At 46.5% G+C, this 16,464-nt stretch overlaps 2 protein-coding genes across 5 annotated transcripts; one reads left to right on the top strand and one right to left on the bottom strand.

The window, feature by feature from the left end:
* Positions 1–411: 411 nt before the first annotated feature.
* Positions 412–2,458, bottom strand: LOC120696136 (PTI1-like tyrosine-protein kinase At3g15890). The gene is made up of 4 exons (XM_039979281.1): positions 2,160–2,458; positions 1,805–1,973; positions 1,418–1,695; positions 412–1,320 (listed from the first exon to the last, which is right to left on the bottom strand). The coding sequence occupies exons 1-4, from the start codon at positions 2,234–2,236 to the stop codon at positions 699–701; spliced, it is 1,146 nt and encodes a 381-aa protein (XP_039835215.1). The 5' UTR covers positions 2,237–2,458; the 3' UTR covers positions 412–698.
* A 4,745-nt stretch (positions 2,459–7,203) lies between these two features.
* Positions 7,204–11,341, top strand: LOC120685259 (protein sym-1-like). Of its 4 annotated transcripts, XR_005679427.1 has the most exons (9): positions 7,207–7,513; positions 7,616–7,703; positions 8,469–8,563; positions 8,666–8,738; positions 8,880–8,972; positions 9,065–9,151; positions 9,246–9,326; positions 10,444–10,518; positions 11,031–11,341. XR_005679427.1 is itself a non-coding variant. In XM_039967087.1 (8 exons), exons 1-7 carry the CDS (start codon positions 7,242–7,244, stop codon positions 9,324–9,326), a joined length of 789 nt encoding a protein of 262 aa, XP_039823021.1. In that variant the 5' UTR covers positions 7,207–7,241; the 3' UTR covers positions 11,108–11,341. The 4 variants fall into 4 exon arrangements, 2 of the variants coding, with proteins under 2 accessions (XP_039823021.1, XP_039823013.1); XM_039967087.1 differs by lacking the exon at positions 10,444–10,518 and having other exon boundaries at positions 11,108–11,341; XM_039967079.1 differs by lacking the exon at positions 10,444–10,518 and having other exon boundaries at positions 7,209–7,513.
* Positions 11,342–16,464: the final 5,123 nt, after the last annotated feature.

Here is a 16,464-nt window from a genome sequence, read left to right on the forward strand (position 1 = left end):
AGCTAGTTTTACTGTCAGTCATACTTCAGGTCAGACTGCAAAGCAAAGAACATAGAAAAAATCTGAAAATGCACTCTCCATAGGACCTCTCAACCAAGCAGAAAGTTGAGTATGATGAAGAACAAAATCAAACCAAATAGTATTGTGGGTAGACCATGGACAACAAGAAGTTTACAAAAATTGGACATCTCAACCATGGCACATCCGGGCCGAATAAAATTGTTGAACACCTTTACGTTTCTGACAGTCAATGTTCAAATGCTTTTAGAAAGAAACGGCCGTTGAACCTCACCTTTGCTTCATTGAGAATTCCGCCATTAATTTGATAATTTAACAAATCAGCCATCCAGCCTCTGAATAAAACCTTTTTTTTAGATAAAGAAATATTGAACAATATCCCGGCCTCTGAATAAAACCTTGAATTCTTGATTGCTTGCACTAGCTCTTAATCATTTCTGAACCTCTGCTCAGTCCATGTATTGTATCAAACAAGAAAGAGTTGCAAGAAACCCCACAACGCAAGCAAACAAAACTTTGCAGGCCGAGATGATTAACAACTCTTGTTGATTTCTCCCACCAAACACCATCTTTCTTGCGTAACCTCATCAATAATTAACTATGCGATCTAACGGCACTAATCATTTCGCATCTCAATCGCATGTGATGACATGCCTGAATCCTGACGGACGGACGATCGATCACCTCAGCTTGGTCAGCTTCCAGCTCCGCCTGTCCAGGGGCTCGCTGCTTCCGGTGACGTCGTCCAGGTCCGTCACCTCCTCGCTGCTCGCGGCCGCCACCGGGACGATCTCCTTGGTCGTCCGCCGCTCGCCGCTGAACCTGAGCATCTCGACCACCTCGGCCATGGCGGGGCGGCTCTCGGCGTTGCTCTGCGTGCACAGCATGGCGGCCTCGACCACGGCGCGGAGCTGCTGCGCGTCGAAGCGCCCGGCGAGGCGCGGGTCCGCGAGGCGCTCCCACTTGCGGCGCTCCACCAGCGGCGCCGCCCACTGCACGATCTCCCGCTTGACGCCGCCCGGCAGCTTCTCGAGCGGGCGGCGCGCGCTGACGAGCTCCAGCAGCAGCACGCCGAAGCTGTAGACGTCGCAGCTCTCGGAGACCTTCCCCCACATGGCGTACTCCGGCGCCAGGTAGCCCAGCGTGCCCTTCACCCGCGTCGTCAGGTGCGACACGCCGTCCGGGATGAGCTTGGCGAACCCGAAGTCGGCGACCTTGGGCACGAAGTCCGCGTCCAGCAGCACGTTGCTCGCCTTGATGTCCCGGTGGATGATGTGCGGGCTCGCCTCGTGGTGCAAGTACCTGCAGGACACGCACGGATCATTCTTATTAGCAGGATCATGATGATGAGATGGCGGCGTGTCGTGACCGTGGCAAGGAACCAACAATGAGGACTCACGCGAGGCCCTCGGCGCCGCCGATGGCGATGGCGACGCGGCGTGCCCAGTCGAGGGGCTGATGCTGCTGGGAGGAAGGGACGCCGCGCTGGGGGTGGAGGTGGGTGAGCAGGCTGTGGTTGGGCATGTAGTCGTACACGATGAGGCGCTCGTCGCCGCCGGCGTAGAAGCCGCGGAGGCTGAGCAGGTTCTTGTGCCGGACACGCCCGAGGATCTCCACCTCGATGGCGAACTCCATCTCCGCCTTGGCCGTCATTGCCTTCAGCCGCTTCACCGCGATCTGAACACGACACGTACCAACAACGCCTTTAATTAAATTTCTCAGGATGCGCCGCGCCGGCCGGCGGCGGCAACAAACGACTCTGATAACGCCGCTATGGACGGATCACCTCGACGCCCTTGGAGGTTCGGCCCCAGTAGACGGTGCCGAACCCGCCCTCCCCAAGCTTGTTGCTGTCGTTGAAGTTGTTGGTCGCCTGCAGGAGCTCCTTGAGGCTGTAGATCTCCCATGGATACTCCATGCTGCTCCTGTTCTTGGGCGTCCTCGACGGATTCGTTCTTCAATTTCACCCGATCCAGGACGGCGCGCGTCACCAAAAAAAAAAAAATCATCAGCTCAACTTATCGCCAAATCGATCAGAGTTCAGAGACACAGTCGTGTGCATGCACACGGTAGACATGCAACTTCGAGTACATCAAGAATCACGAGACACGCATGGTTCATGATGATGCATATATGCGTACCTGCGACGGCCGGCGGGCGCCGCGGCTGGCTCCGGCTCGTCATCGCCGGTGACGCAACAGAAGCACCTGTTGATCATCTCCACGCCACGGGCCGATCGACGGACCACGCGCGTGCGCCGAGTCGAAGAGGCAGGGCGCACGCCCTGGGACTGGGAGACGAGGAGGAAGACGACCGATCTGGACGCGGATGTGGATGCAGGTGAGAAACCGAGGCTGCGAGGAATGTTTTTCCAGGGGCGGCTAGCTCGCTAGGTCTAGGAGTCTAGCCTGTTGTTTGGCTCGCTGGCTACAAAATTGTCCTTGTGTTTGCCTCTCCTTGTAGACTTCACACCTCTAACAGCGACCTTTTTCCTCTCCTCTCCTGTAAAGACGCGCGTGGTGAAGTGTGGTCTCTAGAAGCCAGAAGTGCCACCTCTTATAACCTCAAACCAGTGGCAGGTGTGCTGGCCTCTGGGACTGAACCATACTAGTAGAGTAAGGTCTTGTTTAGATGCAAAAACTTTTGGTTTGTATTTAGTAATTATTGTCCCGCCATGGATTAACTAGGCTCAAAAGATTCATCTTGCAAATTATAGATAAACTATATAATTAGTTATTTTGTTTAGCTATATTTAATACTTTATGCATGTGTTGAAAAATTCGATTTGATGGAGAATCTTGTAAAGTTTTGGAATTTTAAAGGGAACTAAACAGGGCCTAAATAGGTCTACCGACACCGAAAGTGTATTTCTAAATCCACAATAAACTTTTAAGTTAATCAATTATGCACGTAACACTGAAATAACATGATGATTATTGGGAAAAGTCTATTTTTCAACTCTGAACTATCACGATAGTTCGATTTTCAACTCTGAACTATCACGATAGTCCGATTTTCAACTCTGAACTATCACGATAGTCCGATTTTCAACCCGGCACTATAAAACCAGACATCCTACACCCTCAACTCTTCAAAACCGTGCAGATTCTCCCCTCGAACCGAAACAACCCGGTTTTAGTCCACGTCATCCGGTTTTGTCCACGTCACCCATCCAACGTGGTCACCTCTCCTCTCTCTCTCACAGACAGGTGGGCCATGTGCCTGCCGCGTCACCCGTCCGCATGTGCCTGCCGCTGCCTCGCCGCCGCCGCCTGCGCCTGCCGCCATCTCGCCACCGCCGCGTCCTCCCCTGCGCTCCAGCTCGCCCATGGAGCTCCGCGGCGGGTCTCGCGGGGCTACGCTAGGCCCGCGGAGCTGCGCGGCGGTCGGGCCGGTGAGGGCCAGGCACGGCGGCCTCCTTCCCCCTCCCCTGCGCCGCCTCCCTCCCGAGCTCCGGCAGTGGCCCTCGGCTCCCCATCCTCCTCCGTGCGCGGGCACGGGGCGGCGACCCTCCCCTGCTCCCTCGGCGGCGAGCGCGGACGGCGGAGCACTGCGCGGGCGGCGGGGCGGGCCTCCTCCGCGCCTCCGTGGCCCGCGGGCGGGCGAGCTCCCCGGCGAGCCTCCTCCCCGGCGAGCTTCAAATCGGCGGCGGAATCGGCGGCGGGCCCGCCCTCGCCCCGCCGCTCCTCCGCCTCGCACGCAAGGAGGGAAGCAAGGGAGGGGCGCTCGCCGGCGGAGGCGACGCCGGGGAGGGGCGCCGCGCCGCCTGGCCCTGCCGGGAGCAGGGAGGAGCGCCCGCGTCGCTCCGCCCGCGCGCGTGCCGAGCTCCTCCCTCGCGAGCCGAGCTCGAGCTCGCGCCGCTCCGCTGCCCGCCGCGACGGCAACTCGCCTGCGCCAGCTGCCCGCCCTCACCCCGCCGCTCCTCCGCCTCGCGCGCGCGGAGGAAAGCAGGGGAGGGGCGCTCACCGGCAGAAGCGAAACAGGGGAGGGGCGCCGCGCCGCGCCCCCGACCCCGCCCGATGCGCCTCCGTGGCCAGCGGGCGGGCGAGCTCCCCGGGGAGCTTCGAATCGGCGGCGAGCCTCCTCCCCGGCAAGCTTCAAATCGGCGGCGGAATCGGCGGCGGGCCCGCCCTCGCCCCGCCGCTCCTCCGCCTCGCACGCAAGGAGGGAAGCAAGGGAGGGGCGCTCGCCGGCGGAGGCGAAGCAGGGGAGGGGCGCCGCGCCGCCTGGCCCTGCCGGGAGCAGGGAGGAGCGCCCGCGTCGCTCCGCCCGCACGCGACGCTCCGCCCGCGCGCGTGCGGCCACGGGCGCGAGGGCGGGCGTGGCGAGCTCGGCCATGGCGCGGGGGTACGGGCGTAGGGACGGCCGCCGGGAGGAGGCCGGGCCGCTCGCCGGCGGAGGAGAAGCAGGGAGGAGAGAGAGAAAGAGATTGGGGAGAGAGAGTGGCCAGGCTGGCAGCCACGTCATAAAACCGCTGCCACGTCATAGCAATACCGGTCTGGTTTCAGCTCGAGGGTGTATTTTGCACGGTTTGGTTAGTTCAAGGGTGTGGGATGCCCGATTTCGTAGTTCAGGGTCCAAAATCGGACGATCGTGATAGTTCAAGGTCCAAAAACGGACTTTTCCCATGATTATATGTTCCTAAAGCTGCCAACGTGGATTATGATGAGAATCTACGCTGCTGCCCTTGGCTTACTTCTCCACCATACCATCTCTATCCTCTAGTCATCCTCTTAGCTAGCGGATCGCTTGTCGATCCCGCCATAGCCGCCCCACGGTCTGAGATAGAGTTAGATTGGAGGATTTAGAGGAGAGGAGAGGAGACGTACAGTCAGGGGCGAAGCCAGAAGTTCTGGCCACCGGGGTCGGCTTCTTTGGACGACGGGGTCGACTAATGAGATGAACAGTATTTTACAGAGGAATCTGCAGAATTTGTCGGGGTCGCCGGACCCCCAACGGCATAAGGCAGCTCCGCCTCTACGTACAGTCATCATGCTATCTTAGGCTCTTAGCTTTACATGCAAATGTGAATATGTATGGACCTGTAGTGAACTACTTAATAAGTTTATGAACCAAAAAATTGATTTCCGGAGTTGATGGACTTAAGTAGCACACTCGTAGATTTAGAGACCGCCAACGTATTTTACTCATACTATATATATTATATAAATTGACCTTCCTGCTCCACTCATTAGCCTGGCAACAACTCTCTACTGTTCATCAGAATATCAGATAGATTGCGGAGCAGATGACCCGTGCGTGCTAGCGACCAGCGACCAGGTCAGTCAGGCAGTTGAACTCGACACAGCAGAGCAGTAGCACCACGTCTGATGGCTCATGACAGGGATCTGTTCAGACTGCTTCTGAATTTTCTTTTCGTTTTCACGCGGCTCAGTGCATTTGTCTGATGTATATCCTAGCTTTTGAATAAGCCGGCAGTTTTCTTATTTCCCTGAGCAGACCTAGTGAAGCGATCTACTAGCGCTGGAAGCAGAACAAAAATAACGAGATTTGTACCCACTTACCGCACCTAATCTGCTAGCAACTGCTGCCGCTTCTATTTGTTTATGGATGAAGATGTCACTTCGCTCGGTCAATGAAATTCAAATGGAAATCCGTGGAAAGCTCGCAGCAAGACCTGCCAAATTGCCAATATACCACTTGAGGCCTAGAGAAAAAGAAAAAGAATCCCATCTGCAGAATGCAGAGGAAGCAACAGATGTTAGGTTCAGAGCCAAAATTCAGTCTTATTTTGTCAGCTTGCTTGCCTCCTGCTCATCGTCTATTGTTTAGTTGCATCCGTAAACATTTTGAAATAGAATTTTTTCATATTTAAAATATTAAATATAATTGTAAAACTAATTATAGAACTCGTCTGTAAACTACGAGATGAATTTATTAAGACTAATTAATCTGTTATTAGCATAAGGTTACTGGAGTAATTACTGTAGCAATTTAGTGTCTAATCATGGTATGATTGTAATAGTTTTGGAATTTTGAATTTTGCAACTAAACAAGGTCAAGCAAAATGCACATATCTGAACTCAAGATTCTGGCTGTCAGGCTGCATGAGCAATCTCACTCTATCAATGATTAAACAAGAAGAGCAGATAGGACACGAGACGAAACAACACATAAAACAGGAAACAAGCAGCATCTATTATTCCATTGCCAGATGCCACAAGGGAATCAGATCCTCTGTTGCATAGTGAATGTGGCCGTGTTTAGTTCAGTAGGGTGTAAACGCAAAAATCTTTTGCGTTTCGAATTTTCCTAATTTGAAGCACTAAATAAAGTCTATTTACAAAAATTTTTACACAGATGAGTTGTAAATCGCGAGACGAATCTAATGATGCTAATTAATCTATGATTAATCAATAATTAGTGGATGGGTACTGTAGCATCACTATTGCAATCAAGGATTAAGTAGGCTCATTAGATTCGTCTCGCGATTTACAGCCCATCCATGCAAAAAAGTTTTATAAATAGACTTTATTTAGTACTTCAAATTAGCAAGATTCCTTTTCACTTTAATGCGTTTATGACTTTTTTGCGTTTACGGGGTGGAACTAAACACACGTTAGGTTGTATAACCATCGTCGGTATGGGGCACGTATAACGTCTCCACTGCACACGATCTGTTGATCTTACGACTGCAAATGCGATACTCGCACTTGTTGCATCTGGAAATGGCTTCTTGTTGTCACAATTTATAATTCAAAAAAATATGGGTGATACTAAAGTTCCAAGCAACCGAAAATAATGCTAAAGCTTTATAACTTTGCCTGGTAGCTCGTTGTGTGGATTTTGTGATTGAATTTGGCGCGGATTGTGTGGCTAGATGACGCAACTCTGTATTTCGGAAAAATTAGGGATGAAATTCGCTAGTTCCTTCAAAATGAATTTGGAACCAACCAAGCTAATTTTGTATGCGTAGCAACGGAGTTGGAAATTGAACTGTAAAATTGCCTCATGAACTGAAGATGCCATCTCTCGACTTGCTTCTCTTCCTTAATTGCAATTGCTGCTCTCTTTGCCAAGGTAAAGTATACACATAAATGGGCCTCAAGGAATGGGCCCAAAATGAGCCCACTAGCTCCTACGCTTACGCTTTCTCTTGTTTCCGCTTTCTTTGGAAGAGAAACGTAAACTAGTTTCTTAAACCTAGCGAGGAAACGCCTGGTTAAAACCCCGTCCTCTCCTCGCAGGTGCCATCCTACCGTATGGCCATGGCGTCCGCCCTTGCGCTCCTCCTCGCGCCCCGGCCCGTCTCCGCGAGGCCCGCCTCGCCTCATCTCCACTCCCGCCGCTTCGCTCTTCCTCCTCCCCGACCCGCCACCCTCTCCGCCCAAGCCGCCACCCACCCGCGCAAGGCCGGGGCCGGGCGCCTCCATCAGCTCCGTGCCGCCTCCTGCTGCAGCAATTCCACTCCGGCCGCAGGAACCAGTGGAGGAAGCGCTACCGGCGCGAAGGATTGGCGGTTCTTCTTGGCATGGTAATTCGATTCTGCGTTCAGTACGTCTTATGCTCTGCCTGCAGCTGCTACAGGTATTTATGCAATGATACATCTTCAAACTGTATTTTTGCAATACTACAGGTATTTGATGTCTCTTGATAAGAATCCAATTGCAACAAAGGCGGTCACTTCTGCTGTGCTGACTCTAGCCGGGGACCTCATCTGCCAGGTACATTTGCAGCATTTGGCTTCAATCTGATGCAATGCCGCATGGATTTCATAGTGACTTTCAGGCTGCCTAGTACGTCTATGTTTCTGTTTGTTTTGTAGACTAACTGTCAAGTTTTAAGGTTTCATATAATCAAAGCACTATCTACCAACCTAATTGTGTTCAGATTTTTTTCCCCAGTGCAAATCAGTTGTATGAATCCTCCGTGAATCTCGGTGTCCAGAAAATAATCCCACTGAAATTTTGTTGCCAACCATGACGTTGTCTAGATTGTGTGGATTTATTTTTGTTTGCAACAGTAATGTATAATTTCCACTGGCCTTTGCTGGGGTAGGTACTTATGGAACTTGAAAGACCAAAATTCTGCGTTTCAAAAAAAAAGACCAAAATTCTAAGACAAGCAAAGTAATACAGACTCCTATTCTACTGTATGACAAAAATGGTATTGTTACCAACTTTGTGAAATCAACTATAAATGTATGCAGGTCAAAATTGAAATATAGAGTTTAAGCGAACAGCTAATAATAAGCAAGAAAGCGAAAACAATATAATAAGTCCAATCCATTGACAATATAGGGGACTGCAGCAAGAAGTGTATCACAGCAATGATTGGAAAACATGCTGATTTCATTGTATGAAATTGTTAAGGTTGAAAGCTTGCCTCTCATTGAAGTGTTTTTATCCTATATTTATGGCAGTCGCTGCTGTTTGCTACTCAAAACACTTAAACGTGTAGTTCTAAATCCACTTTTCTTTCTATTCCAGCTTGTGATTGATCGAGTTCCAGAGCTTGATTTAAGGAGAACATTTGTGTTCACATTTTTGGGGCTTGCCCTTGTGGGGCCAACTTTACATATCTGGTAATCTTTTCTGAGCTGAAGTAATTATCACTTTATCAGTACATAGTGTAGCCAGCATTCTCCGCCGCTGCTCTTTGTTTGATAGTTAGTCTTCATATGCAGGTACCTTTATTTGAGTAAATTAGTGACAATCAGCGGAGCATCAGGTGCCATTGCTCGCCTTATACTTGATCAGGTTTGCATTCTTTTCCTCTCTCCCCTGCAACCCTAAGGAAATATACTGTAGTCATGACATTTTCTTGCGTGTCCTTCAGTTTCTTTGTTTCTACAATTTTTGTATTTGCTTTTGATGCTGTCTTAATCTTCTCCTTCTCAGTTCATTTTCTCTCCCATTTTCATCGGCATTTTTATGAGCTTACTGGTCACCTTGGAGGGAAAGCCCTCTCTTGTAGTGCCAAAGCTTAAGCAGGTGAGCTGAACCTTACCATACTATTTCATCAACTGGCACAACGTGCGCATACACTTTTCTGGCTATCTAATTTTCATTTCTGACATGTACAGGAGTGGTTATCGTCAGTGTTGGCAAATTGGCAATTATGGATACCGTTTCAGTTTCTAAATTTTTACTTTGTTCCTCAGAAGTTTCAGGTCTTTGAGGATACTCATGTTCACAAGTTGTCATATTAGCAGTTTAGCACGCTTTGTGTCTTGCCCTCACCAACTTGCTGCCATTTTTTTTCAGGTGCTTGCTGCTAATTTTGTAGCCCTTGCATGGAATGTGATTTTGTCATTTAAGGCTCATAAGGAGGTTATTGCGAAATAGGTACTATTAGCTGGTCTATCTTACCCTGGCTTTAGGCTCTTAGATTAACTTACTGTTGTTTATAACAAAGAAGTAGTAAGTAAATATAAAATTGGTAGGACATGCCTTTACCTATTGGCGCTTGAATGTGGTTATTCATCATTTCCTGCTGATGGCATTCATGCAAGCAATTTTCCTAGAACAGTATATCTGTGACCGTGCATGTATATATTTCCCTTTCCTGGTTACTTTATGGTAGGCGCTGCATCTCAATTTCATGTTCCATTCAGGGAGTAAAGAATAGTTCGAAATCTCCTATACTTCAATTTGCACTAACAATGCCATACTGTTAGGAACTTATGGTCTATGATATTTGAATTTTTTTTTTGTGATGAGGCATATGTGTTGCGTGTAACTTTCTCAAACCCAAATTTGACCTATCTGCTCATAGTTCATCAAAATTGAGTGTGTCAGGTTTTTTTCTCTCAGACATTGAATCTGATGTGCATTACATGATACTATGCATCATGGAAGTAGATGATATAGTGGACCAGCATCCACCAAAGTGTTTTATAGGTTGAGGAATTTACTGTCCTTCCATCCTGGACTCCACTAAGATGTGTTTGAACTGCGACTTTGTATCAAAAAGATTCTTCTTATTTTTTGTGCCTTTCAAATCAAATAGGGGGATAGGGTTCACATACTAATCCCTTTTTCTAATGGTTATTGTTCATGGGCTTAACTTTTCTGCCACCTGAAAGCAACCTTTACTCTGTTCTGCTGGTTGCCAGCAGCAGTGTTTTTCTCTCACACCAAATCGACACCAGCCACCAGCCAGCCAACAGTACTTTTCTCTCACAGCAAATTAGCACCAGCCGCTAGCTACAGCCAAAACAGAGCGCTTGTGGACTTGTTATGAAGTTATTGTCACTTGACATCCCAAAAGTCAGACCATGATACTTCCTATGCCTTTTGCAGTTCAACATGATGTTGATTGATGCTAGAGATGTTTTTTGTTTTTTAGCATCTTGTGGCTAACCTTAGAATCTAGATAGAAGAGTCTGCGTGTGTGGTCAAAATGTTGTTACCTTAGCTTTGTATGGTCTGACTCTTACCAGCATCACAAATTGTATTGCAGATTTCATGTCGATTTTACCGTGATGATTAAATGTCTCTCTATCGTGGACTCCAATAAAACGTGTTTTAATAGTAGGTAATGAAAGATCTAAAAAGAGAGGAGATGGCAAATTGGCAATGCCTCTTAGCGTCTCTTTTGTTTTCTTTCTGGCTAGCCCAGCTCAGTTTCTTCGTGCTTTACTCTGCGACAATGAGCTTTCAATTCTGGACCTATTTTTTCACCACCCTGGGAAGCAACACTGTGGATGACTTGTGACTGCTTATTGTAACTTTACCTCCAAAATCAGAGCTGTCAGTTTCCGCCTTTTGCAATTCAGCTTGATCCTGACTAATGCCAAATATACCTTTTGTTCTTTTGCAAAAGGTCTTTAAAACCAAAGGGGTGGACGTGGTCTAAAAATTGATGTTCTGGATTATATTCTTGTTGCATGGCTGCTAGCACTTACTGTGCGAGCATTAGGATAAGTTGATTTTCTTGCCGTATTTAATTTTTCAATGTTTTCAGTTAGTAACTCTATACTCCATCAGTTATGTTGTCACTCATTACTTGATCGTTCAATGATTGCCTGCTCTTTGTTAATATCTTAGGTTTCACTGTGAGTGTAGCAGCCCACCAGAGCAATTGTTTCTTGCGGGAGTGAGTGGTGATGTAAATTATCGTGCAGGGGTGCGTGGTTCTGATCAAAGTTGAAAGCGGCTGTATCATGGTGATGTATAATATGCTGGAGAATCATGGAGTTGTAGGTTTTCCGGTGTGCATGATGTTGATCTATCATACCTCTTGTTTTTAGCATGAACATGTGCGTTATTCTGCTATGATGGACCAATGAATGGGCAGTGTTGCCTACTTTAAGACATGTCTATGCCTGTCGTTCAAAGGAGAGACAGATTGTTGGGCATTTTTTTTCTTGCTTGTTTTCTGTCTGTGCTTGTTTTTTTAGAGACAAGGAGTACTCCCGCTTTATTTCACCGAAACAAAGCGTAAGGTTCAGGTTTGCAGTTCACACAACAGGTAAAGGAGAAACAAACTCTAGGTAAAACAAGTAAAGCAGCAAAAATTCTTCAAGTCAAACAGGAGCATCCGCAACAGGGACAGCCACTAATAAATCAGAAGAAAAGCTTGGCGCCTCTTGTAGCAAAAATGCTGCAAGTCAAACAGGAGCTTGTCTGTGCTTGTTTTTTCCTTCTATATTAATAGAAATGGTGCTGAAGAACTTGTTGGGAAGAGCAGAGCAGGACGATAATGCAAGAAGAATCCAACCGTGAGGTAGGTTGCTGCTGATCAAGTAAAGCAGGAGGATCGGATTGGTCAGGCAGTTTCCAAGAGGTAGCTCCTGTAACTTTTTCCCCAGTAATGGAGAAGGAACAGCCAGCTTATTACAACAAAAGCTGAGTAGGCATGCGCATTATTTATCGATTGTTACATTACATGAATACATACAGCAGTAAGATCAGTACATCAGATACAATCATACAAGAACAGAACACAGCAAGAAGATTGTAGCAGAACAAAGAAGCACGTACGCAATTGTCTACAAAGTAGCTTGAACAAATGGTAATATGGAAGTAACTGAAGCCACCACATCATCGAAGGCACAAGTAATCCATCTAGTCAGGTTGCGGGCATGTCTAGATCCATGGCTTCTTTAGAGCCGGCAACTCTTTCTCACCATTTAGCATCGCAAGAACATCCGCCATAGTGGGCCTATCTTCCCGGTCAAACTCAACGCACAGGTGCCCTACCTCTACGCACCTCTTAATCTGCATTAGCTGAGACTTGTCACACAATGACGGATCGAACATTTCCTCCTCCACTCGTACAGCTTCACGAGCCTGGAAATTAACTCAATAAGAACATACTTATGTAGTATAACTAACCGATGGATTGGTCCCTCCGATTGTACTTGCGTGCTTGTGAAAAAACATTACCAGTTTTTTTTCTCAAATGCGCAGGAGAACTGCACGTCTTTGTATCGAGAAGAAAAAGTGTACAAGAAACCTTACAAAACGGCCACCCCGACATAAGACAAACAACGGCTGATGAAATTACAGTTTAGGAAAATTACATTACCAGTTACTTACCCAACCAGAAAAATCTACGACATCGGGTTGCGTAGATATGCGCATAGTGCTAATGGTCCTAAGGAGGGTGATGCAAAAGCATAGACATCGCACTTTGTTGACACAGTGCCGTAAAAAATATATTCTGGAGCCATGTATCCCTTGAAAGATAAATTAAATAAATCGAAAATGAATAGTGGTCTCATAGATAAAATCTGCGGTAAAGAAAAGAGTTTCATAATTAATAAAGTAATGGAAATAGAATTTATATTGGATGGACTTGCTACTTACAATGTGCCAAGTACTGAGTCGTTGTCATTACGAGTGATCTCGTCGTCACCATGGTCCAACTTTTTAGCAACACCAAAATCATTGATCCGAGGATTCATATCTGAATCCAAGAGGATGTTTGCTGGTTTCAGATCCAAATGGACAACACAGTTCTCATGTATGTAATGTAGCCCCCGGGCTATCCCCTGAATCATTTTGAAGCGGATGGACCAATCAATAAGTCGATACCCTACAAAATTGTGTTTCATGCAAGGAGAAGCAACCATTAATTAGGGACAACAAAGTTATATATATGATTCATATATATTTTTAGAGACTGAACTATAATCAATCAATATATATTTCAATACAAACATGCCGCTGATAATGTCGCTCATGCTTCCGTTTGGCATGTATTCTTCAACGAAGCAAAACTCGCAACATCTATCTCGAAAAAATTTCCCTTCACGTTTCACCAAGACCATTTTGATTTTGTGGCAATATCCCAGAGGCCTAACTATATTTTTGTGCTTCAAATTCAAAACGATATTAATTTCATCATACAGTCTGCTCTCGTCATCATTAGCAAAAGACAAAACATGAAGTTTCTTGATGGCGACCACTTGTCCTCCGTTGTGTAGCACACCCTGAGAAGTATAACCACCAGTTCTAATTACTTTTTTCCAATATGGGAAGTTTTATTAATATTAGAAAATTGCATCAAGGTGATATAATCATATTAGGATCATACAACGGCCTCTGCAAAGGTAGGATACAAAACCTACAAAAATTCAAGGAATAAAAAAACAACACGACATCCATATATTGCTAAGTATGCAATGTACCTTGTAGACTGTACCAAAGCCACCTTTTGCAATGATGTTTTTGCTTGAAAAGTCCTCTGTAGCAGCCTTCAACTCAGAGAAACTGAGCTGTATAAAGTCTGTTGTGGAAAACATCACATGATTTTAGGGTGTGTTTAGATCCCACCCCGTAAACACAAAAAAAGCCGTAAACGCATTAAAGTGAAAAGGAATCTTGCTAATTTGAAGTACTAAATGAAGTCTATTTACAAAACTTTTTGCATGGTTGGGCTGTAAATCGCGAGACGCATCTAATGAGCCTACTTAATCCATGATTTGCAACAGTGATGCTACAGTAACCATCCGCTAATTATTGATTAATCATGGATTAATTAGGATCATTAGATTCGTCTCACGAACACATCTGTGCAAAAAGTTTTGTAAATAAACTTCATTTAGTACTTCAAATTGGGAAGATTCCCACGCAAAATTTTTTTGCGTTTACACCTCCCCTGATCTAAACACGGCCTTAGTTACATTTGAAGGTGCCATTGCAAGTGGTAAAACAATGATATGAAACTAGCTTTACCATCAATAACCACTCGCTCTGGGGGTGGCGGCGGCAGAGGCGGCAGAGAACCAGCAGATTGAATGTTTGTCACCATCACGGTAGCTTGGACAATGGTGGCAAAGTTTCCTAGCTGCAGTTTCCTCATTATATCGTTCTGCACCCTATCCAGCTTCTTGGCCATGTCCCCAGACCCAAAGAAGCGGCCAAAGATGTGCTTCTGCTGGCACTCCGTGACGAGCACGAGGGCGTGTTCGAGGGACACTGCCAGATCCTCCAGCGGGCCACGCATCACCTCGTCTTCCATCGTCTCTGTCGTCTCATCGAGCCGCTTGAGGAGCGCGGTGACCCTGGCCACGCACTTCTGGACGTCGCGGCACTCCTCCTCATTCCGCTTAACCGTCTGCACAGCCTCCTTGATCCTGAGCGCGACTTTGACGATCCTCCCCATGCCGCCAAGTGCGATATCGGTCATCTTTGTGACGGACCCGCTAAATTAAAACTCTTAATTAAGTGTAACCGCTATCATTTAAACGCATCAGACGTATTAGCTTAATTAAGTGTAACTTGACATGCTATTTTCAACACACAGGCCGATCGAAACACAACAGAAGTCTCGCACGACGGCGAGCGCAGACGATACCAGTATAATCTTACAAAAATAGTAAGTAATATTAAGGTTTTTACAAAACAGCTTTAAATTTAAAACTTACAAAAGAAAAGATAACAACGGAAGAGAACCTAACTTGCAGAGCATTTTTACTGGAGAATAAATAAAATAAACTAAATAAGTTGAGAACTACCGAGACGTGAAGATAAGGCGCCACATTGAGCCCACCGATGTGAAATCTAGTTAGCTCCTATACTTGAAACAGGATAAACAACAAACCCTGAGTAACTAATACTCAGCAAAGACTTACCCGACTATTGGGTATACTTAGCCCACATATCTAGATATGCAAGGCATTTGGCTGGTGGTTTATTTGCAGAAAAACGTCTAAAAGTGGATCCTTATTTTCAATATTTTAGCTCAAAGTTTCTTTTTAGCCTAACCCTCATCTAATATTTGCATGACAACTAGAGCAAACATGGTAGAGAAATAAATAATAATGCAAAGCAATCAACATCGTATATAATTCACGTTCTATCTTATTACTACGATGCGACAAAGAGATCAAGCCTCTCATAACCGCGAGACACGGTGAATCGATCCGATTTAACCTTACAAGGTGGACCTAACCAACACGGCAGGCATAAGCCCCGTCGGACCACACGCACCAACCCTTCCCCTTCCCGCCTTGAACTACAGGAATCAGCCCAACGACATATAGTCAGCCGAGCCCTACGTGAGACCACCAAAAGTAAACATATGCAACCCCTTTCTCCGCGGCCACTTGACTACCCTAGGAGTTGGGTGCGGGTTCCTGTACTTTTGAAGCAAGACAGTACTAGGCTTACCGGTTTCGACTACCTCATACTCCCGGCATGTGGTTAGTACAATTCAATCCCCGATCAGCACTGCCGACAATGGCCCGTCCTTAATCGACACAGACGGGGATAGACCCCAGGAACCCTGTCCTGTGGTCATACCTACATCTCATCCTCATTCCCTGTCCGGTCTCCAATTTTCTTCATTTCCATATTGCATTTCATATCTCATATACTAGAATATAAAGATAACTCTATATCTCGCGAGTAACCGAAAATTAATCGACTTCTAACCATCCTATATCTCGCGAGTGACAAAGCATAACATTGCTATCGACCTATACATACTAGTATAAACTCGAGGGAACCTAGGGATCATGCAACTAGGGTTCCAAATAATTCCTGAAACGTAATGTACAAGCAATAAATATATAGTGAGTCATAATTTAAAATAGTAGGTCATGCACCGGGGCTTGCTTGAGGGTAACACTAAGTTAGTGCTAATACGATTAAGGCCTTGGGCCCTTCCGACTTTGGGTCGGGTCTTCAGTTGCTTCAGCGGTTCCTTCCATCTTCTGGAGATGCCCACCGAACACCGTCTTGTGGTTCGGCTCCAACACCACGTGCTTCATGTCCACACGTTGCGTCCACACGTATATCTAGCGTACCTAAATGAGATGCAATAATGCATATGTATAAATGCATGGACGATGCAACAAAAAGTGCAGCAATACAAGCACAAAGTCACTATTACCTAAACCTAAACAACTACATAAGAGGAGGTTAATTAAACCTTACACGAGTCTAACAAAGTTAACCCAACTGGTTTTACATTTTTAGCACTTTCCTAGTTCTGATTATGCATTTACAAACTATAGAAGCATTTTATCTA

Source organism: Panicum virgatum, chromosome 2K (assembly GCF_016808335.1).
Source record: "Panicum virgatum strain AP13 chromosome 2K, P.virgatum_v5, whole genome shotgun sequence".
Lineage (NCBI taxonomy): Eukaryota > Viridiplantae > Streptophyta > Magnoliopsida > Poales > Poaceae > Panicum > Panicum virgatum.